General features: G+C 35.8%; 3 protein-coding genes across 3 annotated transcripts; 1 reads left to right on the plus strand and 2 right to left on the minus strand.

Moving 5' to 3' along the window:
• Positions 1 to 1,041: 1,041 nt before the first annotated feature.
• Positions 1,042 to 5,872, minus strand: tmem182a (transmembrane protein 182a). The gene is made up of 5 exons (XM_058787368.1): positions 5,483 to 5,872; positions 4,025 to 4,163; positions 2,815 to 2,913; positions 2,325 to 2,462; positions 1,042 to 2,186 (listed from the first exon to the last, which is right to left on the minus strand). The coding sequence occupies exons 1-5, from the start codon at positions 5,624 to 5,626 to the stop codon at positions 1,960 to 1,962; spliced, it is 747 nt and encodes a 248-aa protein (XP_058643351.1). The 5' UTR covers positions 5,627 to 5,872; the 3' UTR covers positions 1,042 to 1,959.
• A 3,995-nt stretch (positions 5,873 to 9,867) lies between these two features.
• On the plus strand, positions 9,868 to 17,736 carry mfsd9 (major facilitator superfamily domain containing 9). The gene is made up of 6 exons (XM_058786616.1): positions 9,868 to 10,125; positions 11,338 to 11,425; positions 12,498 to 12,541; positions 14,086 to 14,215; positions 14,296 to 14,505; positions 15,577 to 17,736. The coding sequence occupies exons 1-6, from the start codon at positions 9,964 to 9,966 to the stop codon at positions 16,449 to 16,451; spliced, it is 1,509 nt and encodes a 502-aa protein (XP_058642599.1). The 5' UTR covers positions 9,868 to 9,963; the 3' UTR covers positions 16,452 to 17,736.
• Positions 16,503 to 26,135, minus strand: slc9a2 (solute carrier family 9 member 2). The gene is given in 13 exon segments (XM_058786615.1): positions 16,503 to 18,852; positions 19,132 to 19,222; positions 19,393 to 19,509; positions 20,048 to 20,153; positions 20,316 to 20,483; positions 20,909 to 20,979; positions 21,071 to 21,160; positions 21,855 to 21,971; positions 21,973 to 22,055; positions 22,885 to 23,102; positions 23,198 to 23,448; positions 24,741 to 25,204; positions 25,717 to 26,135. Coding segments are annotated over 13 exon segments (2,424 nt in total). The 5' UTR covers positions 25,991 to 26,135; the 3' UTR covers positions 16,503 to 18,478.
• Positions 26,136 to 27,145: the final 1,010 nt, after the last annotated feature.

The following is a 27,145-nucleotide window of genomic DNA, read 5'->3' on the forward strand; positions in this document are numbered from 1 at the left end:
ATGCGCTATGGAATACAGTTTTTGGTTCCCAGAACATTCTGGAAATGTTTGTTTTTGGTTGTAAAAAAAAAAAAAATTATAAATAAATTAAGGAAAACCTAAAAATCAACAAGGAATGTTCTTTGTAGGTTCCCTTTAGGTTGTCATTAAAATAAATAAATAAATAAATAAATATCCATGCAACATTTTGGGAAGGTTAGCTTTTGGGTGAGGACAACATTCTTACTTGGTTCTCCAAAAATGTGGTTCCCCAAATTGGAATGTTAGGAAAACATTCTGTGTTTGCTGTACTACATACGTATTTATTTATTTTCTCAGTATTGACAGCAGAAGGTTAAGATATTAAAGTCAACATGAAATGCATCCATTTTTTTAAGGCAGCGGCTATTTACACTAAGTGAAAATAGCAGTATTTTTTAACGATATGCTATTTACATTAAGTGCAAATAGCTATAGATTCTATTTACACTGTGTTAAAATAGCAAGATTTTCTGCTATTTATACTACTTATTGCAAATAATGGCAATTATCTGGACCTCAGTATTGTAGTACATTATAAAACAGTACGCAATAATAACGTATTGAATGTAAATTATAGTTTTAATTCATATTAGGTTATTAAATGTATGCCACCTTATTGGGAAAACTCGGGTCGATCGCGTCAAAATGCACATGTCTTATCATCTACTACGCCACTGAAACTCATGATCATGAAGCGTCTTTTTGCAGTGTTGACTATCCCAATCACACGTTGGTGGGCGGAGCTAGTGTAAATAGCCTTTGCCAACAAGGTGGGCTATTTGCACTTAGTGGAAACAGATACTCCGTTTTTTTAAATGCATGTTATTGATCTTATTGTAAACGATTCATCCAATTATTATGCGTTTAATTTTTTTAATGACCTTGTAATTTTTAATCAAAACTCGATCTTGCCTTCCACAATTGACAGCAAGTTTGCATTCTTTTTTTTTTCTTTTTTTGAGTTCAACACCCACATCTCAAAAATCCAATCAATAACCCACAACCCTTGCAACTGTAATATAAAATGAGGTTTTTTTTTAATTAAAGGTTTAATGAATCTTTTGAAATATTACAGTACATATCAGTTGTACTTGATAGCAATATATAATATTATTTACAAAGCAAATATGTGCTGTGGTGTGTGAACAAGCTGTGCAAGTGAAACATAAAATGTAAAACTTTCAGGTCAGCTGGGTATTTCTACAATGCTACAAAGTCTGTCTAGATTATTTCAAAGCCTGAGGGGAAAAACACTCTAGAAATCACGAATAAATTAATAATCGAAATTCAAGGTGGAACAAACTAAAAAAAAATGTGTGCATTTATACTTGAGAAGGTTTGAGAGGTGAAAAAGAGTCTACCAATATGTTTTGGTAATTTATCCGAGGAATATAAAAATGCAGAGGTTCCTAATAGACATATTAAACATAATTTAATGCTTTGTGCAATACTATACTCGCACAAATACTCACACATACATGAAGTGTTCCCAAACCATCCATGATCAATGTTTACAGTACTGCTCACAGCACACATGATGGCCAATATTTGCACATTTCAAAATCAATAATAGCTGTACCCCACCTTGTCATAAAGTCAGCGCATCCTCAGAGTTAAATTGCAGATAATTAAAGGGATAGTTCACCCAAAAATGACATGAAAAACATATTTTGAATAATGTTGGTAACCAAACAGTTGACAGCAGCCATTGACATTCATAGTATGGAAAAAATACTGTGGCTACCGTCAACTGTTTGGTTACCAACATTCTTCAAAATATTTTCTTTTGTGTTCAACAGAAGAAAGAAATCCATACAGGTTTGGAACGACATGAGGGTGAGTAAATAATGACAAAATTAACATTTTGGGATGAACCATCCCTTTAATGCATTTTGAGCATAAAATTTCATTCTTCTGTTTGGAAACGGTTCACAAGGTTCAGTTATATTGATGTTGGACCGTACGGCCAATCACTAGGAAGAGAAGACCAGACAGAAGACAGAAGAACACGCCCACAGGAGCAAACATGAAAGAGAGGCCATAAGTCATATTGAGCTCAAAATCAGGGCACTCATTCGACTGCTGATATTCCTTATACGAGCTTATTACATCCAAAACATCTAGCCAGAAAACATACATCACTGTGACAATGAGAAGGAAGAAACCTGGAGAAAAGAGACAGCATTGGAGAAATGAAAAGCAACATGAAAGAGAGAGATAAAGGGTAAAGAATAAATTAGATGTTCGTGATATCTGTTACACATAGTTCAGTACCATACCTCTTCATGTAATCCTTAACCTACCAGAAATGATGTAGAGTCCACCTCCTGCTTTATAAAGGCGATGACTGGCAAATGGAGCTGCGCAAATAATAATGAAACCGCCGGCCACCACAGCGGCCACACCCAGCAACATAGAGACGCTCCAGAAACCTCTGTAGACTAAAAGATAAAGTTTTTCATTAACACAAACCAAAGGGAAAATGGTTCACAGTACAGTAGCCAATTCAATTACACTATACATTATGCAGTGACACTGCTGCAACCCATTTACTTCCATAACATCACGGTGAAGCAAGATATTTGTGCGGGAAAAAGGCTTAACTTTATTTGTATCTTGATTTTAGGTGGAGGAGTCAAGAAAATATGAGGGATCGCTTCATTAAAAATATTTTCATATGAATAAACAGAAAAAGACAGAAATCAAGAGGAGTTGAAAAATATTGGCTTTGGAATTTGGCATTAGGGTCATGAACAATCTTGACCTGTTAAATAAATAAACAAACTAACTTACTTATGGCAGTCTGATAGCTGGTAGTATTGTAGATCTGGTCAGGGAACGGAAAGGGGAGAAGATATGCAGGTTTGCACTCCCTTGCATGTGCCTGATTTTCTAAGGGAAGAACCAGGAGAACTGCCATTTATTAGTGTGTTAGTTCTAAGTCATTGTTTCAGTTAAGATTCAGAAGAGTTGTATATCAAGTTGTTTGCTGGCTGAGGTAATCTGAACACTTATTCCCTATCTTTGAACCTTCTGTGGCCTTCTGTAGGGCAACAGGTCAGACCGCTTTGATATTTGTAGCAAAGTCTCACCAGGAGCCTCACAAGAGGGCCAAATGCCACGTTCAGTGAGTAATTCTGAGCACTTCACACCTTCTAATATGAAATAATGGTTACAGTTTATAACGTTCAATTCTTTAAAATTTGTTAATGATTAGGTATCACTGAACAACAGTTTTTACAGCATTTATTGTCCATTATACATATATATATTCTAAAAAATGCTGGGCTAAATACAACCCAGCGCTGGGTAAAATATGGACGAACCCAGCGATTGGGTTACTGCCCAGAAGGTGGGGTTAAACATTTAACCCAACTGTTGGTTGAAAACAATCCAGCATGTGTTCTGTCCAATATTTACCCAGCACTGGTTTGTATTTAACCCAGCATTTTTTAGAGTATATATGTGACTCTGGACCACAAAACCATTTATACATCATCTGAAATTAATAAGCTTTCCATTGATATATGGTTTGTTAGGATCTGACAATATTTGGCCGAGATGCAACTATTTGAAAATCTGGAATCTGAGGGGGCGCAAAAAAAATCTAAATATTGAGAAAATCGCCTTTAAAGTTGTCCAAATGAAGTTCTTAGCAATGCATATTACTAATTGAAAATTACATTTTGATACATTTACGGTAAGAAATTTACTAAATATCTTCATGGAACATGATCTTTACTTAATATACTAATGATTTTTGGCATAAAAGAAAAATTGATAATTTTGACCCATACAATGTATTTTTGGCTATTGCTACAAATATACCCCAGCGACTTAAGACTGGTTTTGTGGTCCAGGGTCACACATATATATATATATATATATATATAAAAATATATGTGTGTGTTTTTGTAAAAATGTTTTTGTCATTGTTCTTGGAAAACCACATAAGACCCCTCTGAATGTTTGTTGCACCAAAGCAAATGTAACAGTCTCTTACCAAACCAGAACTTCCACAGACCGTCATCATTCATGATTTCATTAAAGCTACAGTGCCAAAAGAAGCCCTCATGATGAAAGGTAATATTCTGGTCTTCACTAACTTGGTCCTGACCCTGGTTGACCACAACATCACCTCGCTGTGAAGGAGCAAAGAGCAAAGGTCAGAAAGCAACAGACACCTGTTGTGAAGCCAGTGATTTTACAAATTTGAAAACAACTAGAGAACAGACACTTGCAGTCTACACTCTCAGAAATAAAGGTACAAAAGCTGTCACTGGGGCGGTACCTTTTCAAAAGGTACATGTTTGTACCTAAAGGGTCCATTTTGGTACCTTAAAGGTACATATTAGTACTTAAAGTGTACATATTTGAACCTAATAGGTACAAAAGTGTACCTTTTGAAAAGGTACTGCCCCAGCTTTTGTACCTTTATTTCTGAGTGTATGGATGGACACTTGCTCTGTTGTTTAGATGCAGTTAACAAAAAGAAAGTCAAGAACATTATAGAAGTGCTTTGAGTCACTTGACTCAACCCTGCTTGAAAATCCAGCTTAAACTGGTAGCCTGTTGACCAGTGACAATGTTTCAAAAATAGCTTGAATGATCCTAGACCAGCTATTGACCAACTAATGACCAGTCCAGCCATATAGAAACCAGATATCATGTTCCAAAACACAGCTAATAGCAGCAATCTTCAAGAGAAGCATGCACTGGACAAATAACAAATGAGCATTGCAATTATTCTACATCAAGCTTTCCTGCAGACATCCATCTTTCAGCCTCCAAGCACAAGGGTACATCCAACACACGCTCATGGCAATTTGTCAAAACTATTTTACATTTTGACGAATTGTTAGCCACAGTTCAAGCCAGTACAATCTCATTCATATTGTTAATGCCCCTATGACACTTACATTTAGGGGTAGATTACATTAGGTGCATATATTTTTCTAAAAATCATACATTCCGACCTGAGAGCTCAGTTTGGGCACATGTCAGTAACAACTCACTTTTCCCTCCCAATCCTTTATGAGGGAAACCTAATTCATGTATGACTCCTATGAATAGAAACAGCACTGAGATTCCAGTTTCGCTATTTAGTATTAAGTGTGGTATCACACTACAGCATGTGATAGTCTACACTCAAGCAACTGAGAGACTGTAAATAGTGACGTTTGAGGATGTCATATGACAGTCGCTGCTTATAAAACAAATATGCCCATGACCGCTTGAGGATCTTGCTTCAGTAAGGATCAAAGAGCAGAAATCTAGTTCAGTTTACACTAAAATCCAAAACATACAATTCTGAAGAGACTTGTTTCATATTTATAAACAGACCATCCCTAAATCTAGTCTTCTGTTAATTCACCAGAACTAATAAGCCTATTCATATCAATAAAACACTTGTCCACTTTTCTCTTTGCCCTAAAGGAATTGAAACAACACTTCCACCCACCTGCAAAGTAACCGGACCATTTGCATGTGAATTGCAGGTCTCTGATGCCAAGAGCCAATAGTCCGTGCCAAAAGACAAGAGAATGAAAAGAGTTGCCAAGGCACCAAAGAGCCCAGCAAAAAATAGTGCCACATGTAACTTCATGATGACAATCTTAGAGTGCAACTTTCTCAGCTGTTTACGTCTTGTTAAACAGTCTCTCCTCCTTCCCACATGAAGTAGGCACTGAAATTACGTAACTCCTCACAATCTGTGTGAAAAATAGTATCTTAGTCCAGTTATGTTCAGCAAGGTGTATGGTGTGTGAACACAAGTGGCTGTTCTAGTACTCTTCCGAGCTCCGGTGTCTATCTGTGTGTGTGTGTGTCAATGTCCTCTTCCCTTAGCCAGAGCAGGACCTGGCACTGGGTGGGGAGTGGGCTTCATGACAGCACACTAGCATAGAGCTGCCCATTGGGCTATTTTGGTCAGTTGAGTGAAGGTGCCTGCTGCCTCTGTCAGAGGAGTGGTTTAAGAATGAGATTTCAGGAGGGAGATGAGTGGACCAAAATATCCCCCCACAGGACAATCAGCTGAGAGAGGAATGAAAATCAAGACACTAGAGCCCAGCATTCCCAATGTCTGTCACAAATCCCACCACCAACTGAGAAGTGAACGCTGAAGATGAACCAAGGTTAATACATTTACATCTATTTAGACATAACATATGGATACCCTTCAAAAAATTGGAGTTAGTAAGGAATTAATAGTTTTACTCAGCAAGGATGCATTCATTTGTGTTTCAAAAGTGAAAGACATTTATATGTTTCGAATGATTTCTATTTCATATAAATGGTGCTCCTTTGAACTTACCAAAGAAAAACAAAAAAAAACACAAAAAAATTAAGCAGCTGTTATCAACATTGATAATAATATGTGACCCTGGACCACAAAACCAGTCTTAAGTCACTGGGGTATATTTGTAGCAATAGCCAAAATACACTGTATGGGTCAAAATTACAGATTTTTATAGTAAAGATCATATTCCATGAAGATATTTTGTAAATTTACTACTGTAAATATATCAAAACGTCATTTTTGATCAGTAATATGCATTGCTAAGAATTCATTTGGACAACTTTAAAGGCGATTTTCTCAATATTTAGATTTTTTTGCACCTTCAGATTACAGATTTTCAAATAGTTGTATCTCGGCCAAATATTGTCCGATCCTAACAAACCATACATCAATGGAAAGCGTATTTATTCAGCTTTCAGATGATGTATAAATCTCAATTTCGAAAAATTTACACTTAAGACTGGTTTTGTGGTCCAGGGTCACAGATTAATAAGGAATGTTTCTTAAGCAGAAAATTAACATATTAGAAGGATCATCTGCCTGCTAAAACTCAGGAATGAATGACAGGAATAAATGACATTTTTAAATATATTAAAACAGAAAACTGATATTTTAATTGCAATAATATTTCACAATATAACTGTACTTTTGATTAAATAAATGCAGCCTCAGAGAGCTTTAGAGACTTCTTTTAAAAACATACCAATAAATAAATAAATATCACATCTAACTGACCCCTAAATTTTAAACAGTAGTGCAACTGCTTCCACTATATACTGTATCATATGATTCCACTTGAATATATTGATTGAAACTGTTAATACCTGGAAAACAGAAAATACACACTCATTATATGTCAAGTGGGGCATTTCGCACAAAGCAGATAAACCTGTGACAAATTATCACTGTGCTGCGAATGAATGGCAGAGCCACTGAAGTGGACATAAGGCTATGAAACTGGGCTTTTCCTGAGAGGCCGCCCTTGCTTTGAGCTGGGTTTGAGTGTGGAGGGATATTTAGGGAATAGAGCTACAGTAGAAAAATTATACAAGCTAAAATTAAAAATAATTACAACAGATGTCCATTGATGACTGCAAGTGCTTGGAAGTCTTCTGTGGTGTAGTAATGACTGTCTGTGGTGCTTCTGCAAAGCAGAGCAGAGGTGGTTTTAGTTCCTTGTGCTGCTAAATTTATCTCTGCACTTTATCCTGTTATTGAGAAACAACAGTCCTTTTCATCTGCAGAGAAAGACAAAGTTAATGCTACTTTACTGTTGATTTGGATTCATTATCTTAAATTAAGCTGTTATATGTTCTAGTATACATAATCAAAAGCATTCCTTTAACACGAGATGTGAGGATGGGTCCACGTGAGTGTGTTTATGTAAACTGTCTTGGGAACATCACTGTATCAGCTGCACTGGGATGATCGGGTATCTTGGCTTCCTCAATTCCATAGTCAAAGCTGGAGAGGATTTGAAAACAAAATTCTAGAGAGAAGTTTAGTTCTAAAATGACCATGAAATAAACTTGGATTGAGTCAAGCTCACCTGACAATACAACTTGTGGATAATGATAATAGGTACTTACTCAAATTCACAAAAAAAAAAAAAAAATTATAATAAAATAATAAAATCCTGTAAGGTCTGTAGATCAAGACAGTTTAAGGTTATGTGAGAAATATAAATAGGAGGTAATGCAAGTTCTCAAAGGCATGGCATCCACCCTCTCACCCACTCAAGTGACCCAACAAATTGGTACAGTCTGACAACGAAGAAAGATTGCCAGTAGATGGGGCTGAAGAATGCAGAGTAAATGACTGACTAAAGCTGTATGATACAAAACACAATAAACTAGAAATACAATATAAAATGTATATATAAAATTAAACTATAGCCTAGAATATTACAATATTATATGTGACCCTGGACCACAAAACCAGTCGCTGGGGTATATTTGTAGCAATAGCCAAAGATACACTGTATAGGTCAAAATTACAGATTTTTCTTTTATGCCAAAAATCATTAGTATATTAAGTAAAGATCATATTCAATGAAGATATTTTGTAAATTTACTACTGTAAATATATCAAAACGTCATTTTTGATTAGTAATATGCATTGCTAAGAATTCATTTGGATAACTTTAAAGGTGATTTTCTCAATATTTTGATTTTTTTTGCACCCTCAGATTACAGATTTTCAATAGTTGTATCTCGGCCAAATATTGTCAGATCCTAACATACCATACATCAATGGAAAGCTTATTTATTCAGCTCGAAAAATTGACACTTAAGACTGGTTTTGTGGTTCAGGGTCACATATAGAATATCACATTGGACAGACACAATATTCACCATCCTCCAAAGGGAAGAAAGAAAGATTAAGTTTTTATAAGTTAATGTGTAAAATAAAATAAAAAAAAGCAAAACAGTAAAATCATTTAATAAATTGCTTAATTATTTTATTGATTTCTCACTTGAGGCACTCGAAATTCACTTAATACATAATCACTTCAGCAGGAGAGCACAAACTTGAAAACCAATCTTGATAAAACAATTTAATAAATGTAGCATTATATCCTATATACATTGTACATTATACACTGTAGTATATATTCTATAGCTATACTACATTAAAATATATTAATTTGTTTAGCATTTTTAAATAAATGTAAATGTTTATTTTGTTAAATCAATTTCAATTATTTTTTGTTTATATTTCAATGCAAAAATAAAACAAAAATGTAATGTTCAAACAAAAATATAAATAAGACATTTATAAAGACATGCTTCTTGTGATATGGAACGCAGGCCAAATAAAAAATAATTACAGGCATATCTATAGTCTTTGTTCCTGGCCACCTTCGGCCTGCAGACCCTGGTTTGACCATTACTGCACTACAGCAGCATTTCTTTTTCTTGCAAACCATATGATTGTGTACATCATGATGTTTTCTCTACAAACCATTCAATAGTAGTAGTTGCAAATAAAAAGAAATAAAGAAAACAATAAATGAGGTATGCCTACATAAGATCAACAGATGTGAGTGGTATTTTATATTGTTTTGAACTGCTGGTGTTATCATATGCCCACCCATTTAAATAATTTAATTTAATTTAATTTAACATCTTTATGTAGTTGGAAACCATATAAGACCACAAAACATCACATAACTCACTGACCTACTGCTACTCACTGATGTTTGCGTTGTTGTTGTTTTCCCACCAAAATTACGCCACTAGTTTCTGTTGCTACAGAACTATAAGTTATTCCCCAAAAGGTGTTTTTCGATAAGGTGGAAATTTTCGATAAACACATTAAACATTTCATAATAAATGCTTAATTTTGGAAAATTGCTAAGTAATACCAGCTACATTTCATTCGCAGTTCAAATAGAGCGCGTGTGTCTTCTAGATGCGTTCACTGGACTGTACCATAAACAGGAGATCCTGTACATTATGTAAACCACCACTCAGCATTTTACCACGTGAAAACCCGCCCATGCGTGGACACGAAATTAATTACGTCTTTTTTTGGAGAAATTGAACACAAGCAGCCAGGGATATTCGTGATTTCCAGGAGGATCTTACTCTCACAACACATGGCGCGCCGCCTTTAAAGAGAGAGATGGTCTAAACCTCGTGATGTTTCGTGAAGAACAACATAGCAACGCTGTCCATCGCTTCCGCATTGACTGCACTAGTCTCTGTCGATGCGGGAGAATGAATAACTCTAAATGTGACATTGCCCACAAACGACGGAGACCAGCGCGGATCATACGATGTGTATACGTGGTGGGATTCATGGTGAGTATCCTATTTTGTATTTAGAAAGGGTCTTTTGTATGGCATTGATCGCAATGACACACCAATACAAGCTGCTGTCAATAAGTTTACATACATCTGATGCCTATGTTCTGCACATGATGTGATTCTTATATTTCCAACTGGCACATCAAATAGATTTGTAATTTGTAACTCTTAGATAAGAAGAATTTGCTAAAACTGTTTTAGGGCAGGACTGTTGTTTACAAGGGCTCCTTGATAATGATATTTTATCTATCACATGACATCTTAGGCCAGATGTTCTTCATTTAGTGGTCTTTATGTTCACAATGTTATCACATTTGCTTTTTTAGCTTCCCATATTTAAATCAGGGTGTAGTTGTTGATGCCTTGGAAATTTATATTTTTGCCTCAGTAGAAATCTACACCCATGAGAATGAACACATTGTCTCTCCTCTTCTTTCCCTCTCAGACACATTGAATTCTTCCTGGCTTTAATTCACTGGTAGTTTTTGTTAGATTAAATGTTTTAGTTTAATAGAAAGTGCCGTGACACTGGATTGAGGTATGGTGTGACTTCAATCAAGTCCTGGCATGACTGCATATAAAAATCCAGACAAACAAGCTCAGTGATGTATGGCTTTTGTTTAAGTTGCCCTCAGACAATTTATGCCAACTGATATTACTGTAACTTACATTTACATTTATGCATTTAGCAGACGCTTTTATCCAAAGCGACTTACAGTGCATTCAGGCTATACATTATTTTTTATTTTATTTTATTTTTTGTAATTCATTGTTTTGTTTTTGTTTTGTTTTGTTTTGCATGTTGTTGAACTACTTCCACAAAGCACTGTAATGTTATTAGTTTCAAATAAAAGTTAGTGTGTTTTCAGCTGTCAAGGAATATATGTTTTATCTCAATTGTAACTATGAGTTCTAATTCATTAAATTTATTGATTTATTTATTTAAATCAAGAATCAAGTGGCGAATTGCATTTCAGAATTATATTTAAATGTCATACAGGTAAATTTAATGTCATAGAAGCGTATATAGGTCTGTTCAGGATTCATGTAATCAGTAAATTGAATTCTATTAATTGTAATTGGAGAGTAATTGGACTCTAATCATAGCCTTATACGGTATGTTATAAAGGGAAAAGCTAGAAATCTGTGTATTGAGCTGTTTGCTTTGCTGAGTGTGTGTGTGTGTGTGTGTGTGTGTGTTTTCAGGATCTCTTTGGGGTCAGTATGATTATCCCTTTGCTGAGTCATCATGTGAAGTCTCTAGGAGCAAGTCCTACAGTGGCTGGGATTGTAGGTAAGTCTCTGTTGTTGTTAAATTATACAGGGCCTTTTGAGATCCAGTATTAATAACATATTTCACTGTTAACAACATCGTTTAGAAAATCGTTGGCTCTTTATTAAAACTATTGCCTATTATAAACTATTATGAAAATTATCAACTTTTGGTGTGATCCAGAGAAAAAGCTCATATTTAGGAATCTATATTATAAAGACTACTATTTATTAATGGGTGAAGAACCACCACCATCCCTGTTAGACTCCTGTGAATATTAGACACATTTTACTGGGCAGCACTGTTTTTAATGCAAATAGACAACATTTTTTAAGTTTAAAGTGTATGACCTCCGCGTTCAATAAATAGCTTGATTAATAATCAGAGTTAAGAATTCTTCTGGCAAGTAAAATCAATTTGACTAACTAGAGGTGCACATCATAGGTGTGCATTTATCAATATTTTACAATGGTTTCAAATGCACCGAAAATCAGTGTTTAGAGTCTGAAGCATCCATTTAATCATTAATTTAATCAGTTTGCCTTAATCAATATTGGTATGTGTTTCGGGTCTTGTTGAATGGAGAATGCTCATTCTCTCACAAGAGTGTTGCAGCTGTATGTCTGAATAGAGATTTTTTTTTTTTTTTTTGGAGGGTGCACAAAATTAATTCAATGCAAAATAATATTAATGGAACAATTGGCATTTGTTTTTCTAAATTTAAACGTCCAATTTTGTTTAATTCTGCACATCCTATTCTCAAAAGGACCAACGTCAATTTACTTCTCCTACTTTTTCAGTCAACAGATGACTTCATTGCTGGCGGATTGTAATTTTTAGACAAGCAGGTCTTTGAAATCACCAGAACATTGCCTGCACCTCGTCTCTGATTAAAAGGACAGCTTACATATGGCCCATAATGTCAATGGAAATCACCAGCTCAATTGATATTTTCACTGATTTCATGAGGCAGACAGCTTAGATTGTGATCACAAGGTCTTGTTACCTCAACAGTTTGATTGTGAAACTAAAATGAGTGATTAATTAATTGTGATATTGGTGATAAATAAAAAGGTTGTTTTCCATTGTACAGGATCTACATATGGAGTATTACAACTCTTCTCTAGCACTGTGGTGGTAAGTAGTGATTTTTTTTTTTTTTTTTTTTTTTTGTAATATGATTATCAATTTGCTCCTCTCAATTTAATAATCCATGTTTACCTCATCTGATCTGTCTCTATGGAGATTAAAGCACGTATCACGTTGTTTATTACAATTAACATTACAGGGAGCCTCAAACTGCAGATTGCTCTCACATCTAGAGTGTGTTACTGTAAAATGAGTCATCGTGTTACCATTGACGAACACACTGACATACACGTATTTAAACTGGTTAAAGACTGAAGGGTCACAGGGCTAGTTAAGAAGTGAAGGAGATGTTTGTCTTCTCTTGGATGTTAAGCTTGGAGACGGCAGACAGGAACAGTGAACCTCTATGACATGCCTGTAGGCCAGAAACAGAGAGAACATCGTAAATCCAATTTAAGTTTTTATTGCATTACACCAGTTTGCAGTGTCTGCGGATCTCTCCCTGTGTGTGTGTGTGTGTGTGCGTGTGCGTGTGTGTGTCATGCCTCAGTCTAATGAGTGCTGGTATGGAGATGCCTGCAGTGCTTGCCTCAGGGCCTGCCCTGTTTCATTTGTCAGGTCCGATCTGTCTGCCTGCAGGCTATAAACTAGCTTTCTTCGCCGAGACATTCTTTCCTTTAATAAACGACTAAGATTCTTATTTAAAGGTTCTGCAATTAATATCACACAGAAAATGTCCTACTACCTGACAGATATCACTGAAATTGGTTTCCTGTCACATCTGTGTCTATGAAAGCACTAGATTCTGTATACAACAAAAATAATCTGACCATGGGTTGATACATGTCAGTCATTTTAAAGCGTTTGGTTTGCTGACATGGAAGGCAGGGTTATGGAGTGAGCTGTTTTGCTAAGATTAGCTGATTGGCTAAGATTAAGCAAGGTTAGCTCTTTAGCAAAACAGCTAGCGTTGCTTATAGCATCTTTACATGGTTACATGTTGTGCAAAACTCTCACAAGATTGTGTATTTGCTGCTATTACCCTTGTGATAAAGTACACTTTAGCATACTTTTGATGATGTTTAAATTGAAATTAAATGCAATTAGCTGAAATTCAGAGTGCATTTTGACACACTTTAAAAGTAGGAATTAAGTGCATATTTTATGTAATTTCATAATTACTTCTATTGACTGTGAAATATTCTTTCTATTGAAACTTGTATGCCATTTTACTTGTAATTACACATTTGGAATAATGAATTTGCAAATTAGTATCTTAAAAATATATTAACTTTAAATGTCATATCAAATAACATACTACAGTAAAAAAATGTAATCAAGTACTTTACATGGGCTTTAGTATGTTAGTCAGCACATTAAAAATAAATGCACCTCTTTAACTAATTATTATTAAAACCTAAGCATTTAAAATGTAATTTAAAGTAAATCTTCTGACACTATTGCATTTTTTTTTTTTTTTTTTTTTAGCAAAACAGGCACTATTATTATTATTTTTGGAAAAAGCAACCTTAGTTGGTATTGATGATGACCTCTTTTATATATTTAGTTGTGTTTTATTCTGTGATTGGCAGGGAAGTTGGAGTGATGTGGTTGGGAGGCGCTATTCACTACTGACGTGCCTTTTGCTCAGTGCCTTTGGATATGGCCTGCTGGGTCTGTCCACGAGTATTGCGCTCTTTGTGCTGGCCAGGATACCAGTGGGTAAGTAGTGGTGTACTTTGGTTCATATTGCAAATAAGTGCGTGCAGCATTACTGAGATTATTCCCTTCCCTCTTTAAAGGGCTCTTTAAACACTCCCTGTCTATCTGCCGAGCACTCCTGTCCGATCTTGTGTCGGAGAAAGAGCGGCCTCTAGTGATGGGCCACTTTAATGCAGCCTCAAGTGTGGGATTCATCCTGGGACCAGTGGTGGGTGGATATCTCACTGAACATGAGGGCGGTTTTTACTTATCCTCATTCGCCTGTGCAGCCATTTTCCTTCTAAATGCAGGTGAGCAAGACTGACAGTAGTTACGTGCATAAAGAAAGTAACTTATTCCTTACAAGTACAGACAAGTGTAGATAAACCCAATATTTTCTGAGATTGCAGTTATCTTGTAATGCATTAAAGGAATAGTTTATTGTTTACTTACCCTAAGTAGTCATTACAAAATCACATGCCTTTCTTTCACTGGACACAAAAGAAAAAAGGTTGAAGACTGTTTGCCATGCAGTTGTAATGAATGTGTCCGAAAGTTTTCAAACTTCAAAAAGTTTCATATGTACAGCATTTTAACTGTTTAACTATATAAACTCCAAGTCCAAATCATGAAAGAAGTCATGTCTGAAGTCCAAATCATTTTTCATTAATCAGAAAGTTTTAATGAATAGTTGATCTGGTAATTGCATGGAAAAGAGCAGCATTAGCATTTTGCTTAACAGACATGAAAGACAGACATGAGTTTGGATGAGTAAATGATGACCGAATTTTTATTTCTGGGTGAACTATTCCTCATGAAAAATATCATTTTAACATGCTTTAAAAAAAAATTTTTTAAAAGTAGTTTTTACAGAAATGATATAGTTTAAAACAGTATACAGAGACTGTATGTAATGTTTTCAGACACGTAATTGCATGTTAATTTCAATTAAATATTATAGTTCAAATTTTTGACCTATACACTTAGGACTCTATTGCAACTTGTAGGTCATGTATTTAATTATTTGTAATGACACATTTATAATGATGAAGCTACATATTTAGTACATTTAATATATTAACTTTAAATGTTATGTCAAATAACACAATGCAGTGCTTAAGTATGTTAGTCAGCACATCCAAATAAGTACTTTAAAGCATGACAAAAGATGATTAAAACAATGATTTGTATGATTTCAGTCATGAAAGTGTACTTAAGTGTATTTTAGTTTTTTTTTTAAACTGAACTTGCAGAATGTATAATTAAGTACACTGCAAGTGCACATTCAGTACAATTAAGTGCACTCCTTTTACACAAGTGATCCTTTGTCTGCTGCTGTACAAAGCAACTATAGTCTATTTATCCAAATGTTGTCTTCTCAGGTTTGGTCTGGATGTTACCTTGGAGTGAGACGCTAAATCACCGTATTGATGCAAACGCTAACAGTAAAAGCAAGCCCAGAAAATCCTACGATGAGTTAAAGAACTCAGTCCAGCAGAACTGCTCAGACAAAAACCATGTTCGCCATACTAATGCATCAGCAGTCCGCAGTCGAACAAATGGAGCCTGGAGCTGGAGAGACATGTCTGTCGTCCAGCCTGCCTGGAGACAGCTGACCTCAGTGTGGATACGGATCCGCATGGTGGCTTCCTCCGATATGTGGGACGTGTTCCTGGTGCGTCTTCTAATGGCTGTATCCATAATGCTGTACTACAGTAACTTCTCCTTAGCCATGGAGGAGCGTTTTCAGCTCAAACCAAAGGTGACGGGCTATTTGATCAGCTACAGCAGTATGTTGGGGGCCCTTGCTGGCTGTTTGGTGGGACCCGTCACACACCTCTATGGCAACAACATGTCTGCTTTATTGTTACACTCTACTGCACTCACTTGCACGTTGATCTTCCTGTATGCCACGGCACCAAACGTCTGGCAGGTCCTACTTACTTCCACGTTCTTTGCCATCTCTACCACTATCGGACGCACTTGCATCACTGACTTAGAGCTGCAGCGTGGGGGAGCCCAAGCTAGCGGGACGTTAATCGGAGCAGGACAGTCGGTCACAGCTGTGGGACGCGTCCTAGCGCCACTGCTGTCTGGTCTGGCTCAAGAAGTCAGCCCCTGTGGACCTCCTAGTTTGGGCGTTGTGCTGGGACTTTTAGCTGTGGGTTTGCTATTTGTGAGGACTCCTAAATGGGACAGTAAGACACAGGTTAAAGACAAGAGTCCCAAACAATGGGGTGAAAACCACTCAAAGTGACAGAAAGACGGAAGATTGTGATGGCAGCTGTCTTTTTTTCCTCTCAGGTGATGTGATTGTTTTTTTTGGAGAATGTGGGAGTTTGGATCTCTATACCAGCTACTAAATGTCACAATGTCAGTGTGAGACGCCCATCGGTAAGGCTTCTTCCTGTGCCGCCATGCTGAAAGAGAGCAACTGCCTGTACATTTGCAGACTTGACGGAGTCTGATGCAAAGGCTAGTAAGATGAATGTTTATATCAGAACATTTTGCTGTTTAGTGGTTCAACACCAGTGGCAAAACTAGCACCAGAAGTGGGACATTTATTGTTATATAAAAGTGTTTTATGTGTTGATTTTATGTTTCCTGGCCAAATTTCTGACTATAAGTCGAAAAACAAGAAAGGTAAGGCTGATGAGCTTCCAAGAAAACTGTTAACATTTTGGGCAGGAGAAATGTAACTATGTGATTGAGTTTTACCTCAGTGTTACCACTATTTATCACTCATGCACTTCATAATACTACTCACTTCGGTGTTTTAAAATTAAAAAACATACAGTTGCCCCAAAGTCTAGCAATAATGTTTTTATAAAACTGTACAAAAAAACTTGAGTATAGGACACACACACTACTGTTCGAAATTAAGTGTGGAGTCAGTAAGATTTTATTTATTTATTATTTGGAACAAAATCTAATATTTATATTTAGCAAGGATGCATGTAATTGATCAGAAGAGACAGTAAACAAAAATTAGTTTCAAATAAATGCTTCTTTTTTCCCCACAAAAATATTAAGCAGCACAACTGTTTTCAACATTGATAATAGTAAATGTTTCTTGAACAGCAAATCAGCATATTAGAATGATTAGAATCATGTGACACTGAAGACTAGAGTCATTATGCTGAAAATTCAGCTTTGCATTAATAAAAAAAAGATTTTTTTAATATTTTCAAATCAAAAACTTTTAATTTAAATTGTAATATTTCATTCAATATTACCGTTTTTAATGTATTTTTAATCAACTAAAATGATGCAGCCTTGGTGTGTGTATAAGAGAATTATTAAAAGAAAAGAAAAAAATATCAAAATCTTACTGACCCCAAACATTGGTTGTGTGTGGGAAATGTTTTCTTTTTATCTCTTTTGATTTTTATCATCATCTGATTTTATCTATGTATTTACAATGATTATTTTAAATGTAGGCTTTTTATTACTATCAGGAATACCAAGTTCATGCCGAAGTATAATTTTGTGTAAGAACGTAATATTTTATTTTAATTAATAAAAGAAGCCTGAGCCTACACAAAATCCTGCCGTTATGTTATTTTAGTTTTTTTATACAATAGTCAACATTTGAAGTGTATCAAAAAAGTTCAAGTTGACAAGAAAGCATTTTGGTTTTAGGACAACTTTGATGAAAGGTTTTGATCCACTTCAAATGTTGACTGCTGTAGTTCATTTAAAAAAGTATGTGCTGCATGCCATGGGAAAAATGATCTCACACATTAGAGGACTGTTTGAGCTGATACTATATTATACTTTAACATTTGTACCCATGTATATTTTACAACAAGATTCTTACATACAAAGGTTATGGTGTGTCCTATATAGAAATGTAACTTTCATGAATCAAGTAATTGCTTATGATGTGTAAAGAAAATTTTTTTTTTTTGTTAAAATAAATAATATACTAAAATCCAGTTAAATCTGATAAATAGCCATGTATCCAAAAGTTTCCAAAGCTAAAGTTCAATTTAGTGAATTACAAAAAAAACAAATTCAAACGGTATGAAAATGACAATGCACCCAATTTATCAGTTTTACCAATATCAGCAAAATGCACGTCAAGCAGACCAATTATTCTGTAGATTACCATTTCTGATAGCTTTAGTGTCATAGAAAGCTTTTATGTAAGTTCTTACATAGGAATATTTTGTGACTGTGTTTCGCATGGAATAAGTTCTATTTTCTCTAGTGTAAGTGTTTTAGTTTGTATGAGTTTCTTTCAAAGTGGTGAGATCAATTCCACAAGTAATAGCAGTGAACTCATTTGTCATGTGGTTTCTGTGGCAGCCAGTGTGGTCTCCTCATCAAAGGATGCTGCACATCACTGTTGTTCTGCGGTTCCTGTACCCACACATGTGGAGACGACCGTGATTGCTGCTCCTCGCCCTCACAGTCTTCATCACTATAGTTTCTAGACGAGCCATGAGGCAGATGTGAGGTCAGGTGTCCTGAACGGCTGACATTTGACCTCCTGTAGCCTCTCTGCTCCTCATTCTGTTCGTCCACCATGTTGACAGAGGAAGCCACTTCCTTCAGAGTGTTTGACGGCCTGGGAGGCATCACTGCTTTAGATGACACTCTCTGTGGATGCCTGATTGACAGGTAGTCGGTCTCCGATTCAGTATCACCATCTCCTACAAAGACACCAGCGTAGAGTACTATCTATATTACTGTCAATACAGCTGCTTAAAATGAATACAGTTATGAAAAACATTTGACTCGCATCAATGTATTATTTAAAACCCTCACTAGATGGCATGACAAATGCAGTAGCCATATACACAACCACCATCTAAAAAGCAAACCGTTTCAAATAAAAGCTGTTCTTGAACTTTCTATTAAGCAAAGAATCCTGAAAAAAAAATTGAACTTAATATTTCATAAAAATATTAAGCAGCAGTGCATTCTCTCACCAGCGTGACGGAGTCTCCCAGGAGGAAATCCAGAGCTCAGACTCCGGCCCATGGGCAGAGAGAAAAATTTCTGGGACATTTTTGCAGCATTCTGGTAGAAAAAGAGCAAGGAAAGGGCCAACGACTCTCATTTCCATATTTAAAAGCGTATATATTTTATAGATCATCATGTATGACTTTGTGTTCTGATTTTAGACGGCATTCTTTAGGTTTTCTGTACCCAGTATAAATAAGTGCTCTTATTTCTATAGTGTTACATACAGTGCCGTGGAAGCTTCCAGCTCTGAGGCTGCGTCGTAAGCTTGTGTGGCATCTCATCAGGATCTCTCTGGCTGTCATATCATTGGGTAATGTGTGCTTATTGGTGTAAGACACTGTCTGTGAAGCATAATGGATAAAAATATAAATAACAAATTGTGGAATATCACAAGGGACATTAGAAGCAACAAAATAAACATGAATAATTTCAAAGCACCACTACTTCACATACTAAATAATAAAAAGCCATTTGAGAAGACATTAAACTTTCCCATAAAACACATAGTAGTTTGTTCAATGCAAATGGTTTCTGGGCCCCACACTGGAGAAAAAAAACATACTTTGGACCATTTCAATAAAACTCACAACAATTAATGCAGTCAGTAAAGCTAGTCAGTATGTGTCATCAATGTAAAAATACTATTTAATCATAGACAATTTGTTTTGACAAACTGAACAAAATCAAAACCATCTAGAGTAGACTGATATCAAAACACACGTTCCAATAAATGATACAGTTATTTTTTTCAGTGTAGGTCATACAAATCTCTAAATTATTTCTGATGTAGGTCAGTGTCTTTGTTTGTTTTTTGGTGTTTGTTTAGTTTCTTCCAGCAATTCCTCTAATGTAAGTTCAGGACATTTTGTCATAACTCACCCTCTGTCTGATCTTGTACATGTTCTTTGATAAGAGTTCATGCATATTTGTCACATCAGATGACAAGAACTTCTTCCTGGACTTGGAGGCATTCTTTCTTTCTTCGCTATAATAAAAGACAAACAGAAATCAACAGGAAGCAAATCACTGTGATGCTACTGTGACCACAGACCTTTACTGAAATGACTGTTGCATAAATGTAAGCTACATAAATTCAAGTTTCAGAGATTTCTGAGAAGAGGAGGACAGGACAAGAAGTGAGACGTACTGCAATGAAATTAAAGAGGGGGCTGCACTGATGTCAGCGGACATTTGGTCCAGTATCTCCATGGCGTTCTGAAGCTCCAGTTTCTTATACAGAGCCACAATGCTCGACTCGGGACAATTATCACGGATTAAAATCTTGCGAATGATCCGGTTATTAAACTTCAAGAACCTGGCAACCAAAGAAATGAATGAATCTCAAAATCAGTATTACAGTAGATAACAGAGAGTACAGGATTTTGTATGTTGATATTTAACTCCCACATGTAAACTAAGTCAAAAACTGAATCAAATGAAATGTCCTTTATCCATTCAGATCTTTTTCCAAAATGAAACAAAACAAATCTAGGGTAACAGCTGTGGTAGTATCTAACAGGACAGATTTATGACAGATAAATTTACAGAAACGCGTGTCCACACGACAAAGCTATAAGACCAGTCTAACCGGTGGTACGTTTTTGGGACACTACTGAAATGATAATAGAGAAAATTGGAAACATGACACTAAAATACTTCTAAGCGGTTGTGATCCGATAACTGTAATTCTCCAATGAAAAAAGCTGTGTAGTGAAAAAAATGACTCGGATGTAATCCTACTTGTCTTTCCAGTAGTAGTGACTCCATTGTCCACACAGATCCTCTATGCCAGCAACAGTGTGCTCCATTAACTGAAACAGAGTAACTGAATCAAAACTAAACTGATCCTGATTACTGATTAGGCATGTTTAAATTTAATAACTGAAACCTCTGAAGACATACCCTTTTGTGAATCTCAACATTGATGGTCTCCAGGTTTCGATTTGTCTTACGAACATTCATTAATTTTAGAAGGGGTCTTATAGTAATTCCCTGCGAAGAGAAATATCATTTGGATACTGGACACTACTACATTTTTTTTTTTTTTTTAAAGCATTAATACGTTTATTCAAGAGGAAGCATTAAATTGATCAAAAGTGACAGTGAAGACATTTATAATGTTACAAATGATTTCTATTTCAAATAAATGCTGTTTTTGAGCTGTCTCTTCATCTAAACAGTTTCCACAAAAATATTAAGAAATGTCTTCAAGGAAATAAATGACATTTTAAAATCTATTAAAATACCAAAATGCATTTTTTTAAATAAAACACTTATTTTAAAAATGTAACAATATTTCGCAATATTACTGTTTTTACTGTACTCATCAAATACATGCAGCCTTGGTGAACATTTTTTTGTCAAAAACATAAAATTTTTAATTATTCCAAACTCTTGACAAGTAGTGTATAAATTAAAAATGTAATTAATAATTTATTAATTAATTGGATATAATATAGGAAGAGTAAAGCTTCAATTGAGCTCAATGGCGCAGAACAGTTATTACAAACGGAAACCACAAACTAGTGGTGAATCAGCTACTAATGAGTTGTTGCATCTACAGTCTAGCTCTAGTTCTGGGAAACTGCATCTTATAAAGATGATTCATAAAAAGGAATTCTTGGCTAGTTTGCACACAAGCACTCGTAAAGCAAGACTCATTCGCTCTTGTGAGAAGGTACAGTACCTGAATGAACACTGTGAAGATGATGACGACAATCGTGCCTGTGATGAACAGCTTCTTGCGACCAATGCTGTCTGGGAGAGTGAAGGCCAAGGCAAAGGACACAGCTCCTCTCAAGCCCACCATAGGCCAAACCAAACTGATCTTTGAAGTTGAAAGGAATTGTGCGGAAGGGGTTAATGATCTGCGTTAGGACCAGGATTCCTAAAGGAAAAAGAAAATACGTCACATTTTTGCCAATAGCACAAATAATTATGTCCTTTAACAATGGCTAAAGAAATTAAATGTATATCCTATTATAGTTCTATTCTATTATAGTTTATATTTGCGATTTTACAGGTTTCATCTTTAGGCCAGTAGGTGGCAACAAGTCGGCTAACTGTCTTTCCTTCTCAATGGAGTTGAATCCTTCTCAACATTTGTTCATTCACAATGCTGATTCAAACTTGTAACAAAACAATAATGGCTGCATCCAAAATACTGCATACTTCCCTTCTATTTAGTAGGCGAAAAACAGTATGTGACAAAAGAAGTTTGTCCGAATTCACAGTATTCATAAAACAGTAGGCCAAAAATTCCTGGATGACTTCTGAAATCCAGATTCCATTTATACTACACACATTCATATTATACAGAAAATACTTTTGAAGTAATTACTTATTCAAATTAAGTACTCAAGAGAGTATGTGATTTCAGACGCAGCCTGTGTATTTATAATTTCGAATCATTCACTATACCGCTCAAAACACTGATTTGTTCCATAATGAACCACAACTGTGAGTTGCTTGAAGATGCAACGAGTGATTGTGCTTTGACTGGAACTATTCCTGTTGGTGGAGCAAAAATGGGCAAACTAACTGGCAATATTGTGTTCATCTAAGTTACTATTAATTACTATTCTTGTGTGCTGAATTGTTGCATTATTGTACTCATGCAATATTGTTTAATTGTAACCTATGGCAATAAGAAAACATCCTGCTACTATTAAAAACGTCCTTTTAGTAATTTGGGAATTCTTTATAATCTCCCATACCCAGGCCTCTCCAAAGAAGAGCAAACAGCAGAGTGAAGAGGACGTAGCCCCAGTTCCACTCGTGCTCTGTTGTTATGGTAACAACACCCAGAAAGAAGAAGATCAGAGTTTCCGACACACTTCCAACCATCTTAATGACATGCCGAATAGTGGTGCAGGAGTGCTGGGATACATTCTCCTCAACATAATACTTCATAGTCAAGGCACAGATTACAATACTGTAGAAACAGGAACACAACATTCAGGAAAAGCCAAAACAGTGCTAATTCATTTTTATTTTTCTTCAAAAATGCAGTTAGGAGCCTTTACGTACGCCATGATGCTGGAGATGGCAAGGAGCTCAGCTATGAGGTAGGCCAGGTAGCTGTACAGGAAGATGATCAGAGGCTCGATCTCTCTCACTTTTCCTGTAAAGCGTGTGGTGAAGGCTGCCACAAAGCCTAACAGTACGCCGAAAAGCGTACCTCCCAAACCCACCACAAAAAATCGACCTATGTCCAGAAAAACTTCTCCGGCTTCAACCACCTCCATCACTGCTACATGATTGAAAAGATTATAGAGCACCTGAAACAGACAGTGAGAACTACTTAGACATAAATAATACACTAAGACTACTTGCATGTACAATAAAATGATCAAACCGTGTGAATTAAAGAAAGCCATAATTACAGTACTCAGCATAAATGAGTAACCCCCTTTAAAACTTCAGAAATTCAGCAATTATTCTTTTCTTAGAAGACATATTAGGGCTCTCAGCAGATATAATATTCTTGCTTGATTAATGAACGAAAAAGCATGTCAAAATTATTCAGGAAAATAAGATTTGAGGACATACTAGAATATTACACGCTTATTGAATTTAATCAAGCGTGTACTCATTTTTGCATCCATTTGTTTCAATAAAATTTACAGATATTCATTACACGTCTCTGTTTTTAAGAAGTATTGAATTTTACCATCTTTCTATGAACTGTATTAGTGATCATTAAGAAAAAATTAGTATTTGTTTAGAGGTGGTGTACTTATTTATGCTGTGTGTTTTTTGCTGCTAACAAATATTTCAATCACTGAGTGGGGAAAAAAACAGTTATGTTAATATACGAGTATTGTAGCAAGTACTTGTATATTAACTTGTACTGTATATTACTGTAGAAAGAAGCAAAAGTACAAAGACTTCTTTCTCTTACTGTTCTAGTACTATTGCTTTTCTCTTTACTCCAGTTAAAATGTAATACAATGAGAAATGTAATTGTGCTATTTAGTATTTCATTTATGTTTGACACAATAAAGAAAGCAACATTGTGTTTACCACGGTGTTTCAGCCTGTATCAAATGACTGAGTAATTACGCTGGCTTGTGTTGAGTTTTGGAATGCGAAGTAATCTGTTACTAAGGCAAGATTTGAAAGGAAATTCTATACAGGTGTATTTCTTTTGAAACTAATTGTGATACTTTTTGATTAATGACTAACTGTGGATATCTGCCAGCATTTTCAAAGGTGCGATGTCTTCAAAACAGTTCTTGATAAAAGAATATTTCTGACTGATGCACTAAGTAAAAGTAAGTTTCAAGCATTTTTCCATAGAGAGTATGGCAATATATAAGTCTCATTCTTTCCCCAATTCCTTTCTCTGACTCACATATTCTTAAAAATAAATTAAATAAATAAATAAAAGTTTCCATTAAGAACCTTTAACATCCATAGAACCTGCTCAAAATGTTCTTTATAGTGGAAAAGGGTTCTTCAAATTCTTCTTTGGGGAACCCATAATGGTTCTTCTATTGCATTACTATGAAAACCCCCTTTTGAAACCTTTATCATGTACATGTACAAACCTTGTGCACACGTCACTTACCACAGTGACAGCATCATTGAACAGGCACTCTCCAAATACCACAATATAGAGCTGCTCATGGACGCTGATGTCCTCAAACACAGTGAGCACAGCCACCGGTTCTACGGCTGAGATGATGGAGGCGAAGAGGAGGTTCTCCTGCAGGGTAATGTCCTGCACACCAAACGCCTCGATCTGGCAGACAGCAAACAGAGATATGCCAATGCCAATAGAATTCCACAAGGTGCCAACAACAGCAAACCACAGCACCGTACCGAAATTCTCAAAGAAAGGCCGAGTGGGCATGAAGTAGCCTGAGTCTAGAACAATAGCTGGCAACATATAGAGGAAAAAGGCATTGGAGGTGAGCACTGCCGGCGGCTTCTCGTGCAGCGAGTGCATGATGCCCCCGACTATGAGACCAATGGAGATCAGCAAACATGACTCTGGCACCCAGACCGTGATCCTATGGTAAACATGGAAACCTATTCAGAAAAAAAAACAATACCTGTTACATGTTACTTAGTGCTAATGTGTGTGTGTGTGTGTGTGTGTGTGTGTGTGTGTGTGTGTGGTTAAAACGGGAAACATTTTTGAAAGTACCCTATTCATTCATCCTTAAATCTAATTTACTGAATCTATTTCCTACATTTTATATTCTAGTAACTTTTTTATATCTTTTTACCATTTTTTTTTTAATCCAAATTAACAATAGAATAAAGTTGCCTTTCTGACTAGCCATCTCATATGATAAGTAAAAAAGTCTATTGAAAATTGAGATAAGAATGGTTGCTGTAACAACCTGCATAGTGTTTCACAAACAAATAGGCTAATATCTGATAAATACAGGCTGCTAGTAGGCTAAAACTGGAATAGAGTCAGTACTGGATTACTTAGTAGGCTAATTAAACATACTAGTAACATCAAAAAGTCACTATTAGGCGGTCTAAAAGAATATATGTTAAAACAGCTTGCCATAGAATGTGTAATCGCTCACCTATTTTGGCAAAGGACGCAAGTAGCACCCATAAAGTAATCTCAAACGGGATCTGAATGCGAGAGTAGTTCAGTGTAAACACCGCTTGGGTGGTTTCACCAGGGTCGGGGGCAGGATCAGTCTCCTCCATCGGGCTCCAAGGAGAAAGTTTAGATTGAGAAGCAGGGGTCGGTTTAAAAGGAACATCGACGTTTGCTCCGTATCCAAGAGATGCGATGCAAATTACGCACATCAAAAAGTTGAAAGGCGTCCTTTCATTAAAATTAAGCACCATATTTTCTCAAAATGCATGCATATGCCAGAAGCTGACATATAAAAATAACAGAAAATATGTAAAGAATTACAAGTACATTTTAAAAGCGTTCCCTTCATCTACGTCCCTAAAGCACACAGATCGTCGCGCGCTCTTCTGAGTTTTGGCTCTCTGTCTCAGTGAGCAGGTGTGTGGTCAGACGGGGGCCGGTTGACGACCAATGCCACACCTGATTTGTCTGTCATTGCCTTTGAAATAGTTTCGCTTCCTCTAGTTCTCAGAACAGATTTATTTTATTTATTTATTTTGTTAAATGGAGGTAACCTTTCCTCTCTGCCATAACAAACACTTCTGAAGTAAAACTCCTACGGAGTAGTTTCACGAGCATTGTGTTCAGAATGAGTGCATCAATGCATTACAAACAAGTAACATTCGAGGGGTAAGAACCAGAAAAGCGTAAGTGACATATCACCAACTTTACTGGAGAGCCAAAACAAAACAAAAAAAATCCCATAGTTTGATATGACTTTGCGTACTGATTTCAATTGTTTATAATAAAAATTTGTACACTCATAGATGACAGTACTTAAGAGCTTCCATTTGATATATATATCCATTTCATCAAAAATGTCACGCCCTTCTGGTTCTCACCCCTCGCATTGTAGTTTCCGCCATAAATGCAGTTATTAAAATAAAGCGTTTTTAATTTTGAAAGCCTCTTTTCTTTGATCCCGTGCTAATTTAAGGGTATTAAAGGTGTAAAAACAATAATACAATCAATTTATTTTATTTTATTTTTGTAATGCTGGAAATAAAAATACTCTTTACAAAAATCAAAACATAGCTGGCTCGTTTCACCTTTATTTAAACTCGTGCATGTTATATTTCTATGTTATTATGGCAGGTGCTACAGAATAGAATAATACACAGTACGGTTTTACAGAATATATATTTGGCTTCACCCACCTGCTTTTTATTATGCAGAAGTGCTTTAGGCTGTAACCACTAGATGGCAGTCGATGTCTTCCGTTATTGCACCTGTCACGCGCTCGTTTATGTCTGTAAATTATGCATCGAAAACATTTTCATGAGACGTTATTTAATACAGGCAGACGAATAAACAAATTAAAATACACTTCTTTTATTTTTTTTTTTTTTGACAATCTTACAAGGACA

The sequence above is a fragment of the Onychostoma macrolepis genome, chromosome 09 (genome assembly GCF_012432095.1).
Source record: "Onychostoma macrolepis isolate SWU-2019 chromosome 09, ASM1243209v1, whole genome shotgun sequence".
Taxonomy (NCBI): Eukaryota; Metazoa; Chordata; class Actinopteri; order Cypriniformes; family Cyprinidae; genus Onychostoma; species Onychostoma macrolepis.

Bases quoted from the DNA above. Each gene is read 5' to 3' on its own strand.
- tmem182a (XM_058787368.1), bottom strand. From the start codon at position 5,626: ATGAAGTTACATGTGGCACTATTTTTTGCTGGGCTCTTTGGTGCCTTG. The intron at 2,914-4,024 runs GTAAGAGACTGT...TTCTTCCCTTAG, and splicing joins TCTGTGGAAGTTCTGGTTTG to AAAATCAGGCACATGCAAGG. The intron at 2,463-2,814 runs GTAAGTTAGTTT...TTTATCTTTTAG, and splicing joins CAGCTATCAGACTGCCATAA to TCTACAGAGGTTTCTGGAGC.
- mfsd9 (XM_058786616.1), top strand. From the start codon at position 9,964: ATGTTTCGTGAAGAACAACATAGCAACGCTGTCCATCGCTTCCGCATT. The intron at 11,426-12,497 runs GTAAGTCTCTGT...TCCATTGTACAG, and splicing joins TACAGTGGCTGGGATTGTAG to GATCTACATATGGAGTATTA. The intron at 12,542-14,085 runs GTAAGTAGTGAT...TGTGATTGGCAG, and splicing joins TCTTCTCTAGCACTGTGGTG to GGAAGTTGGAGTGATGTGGT.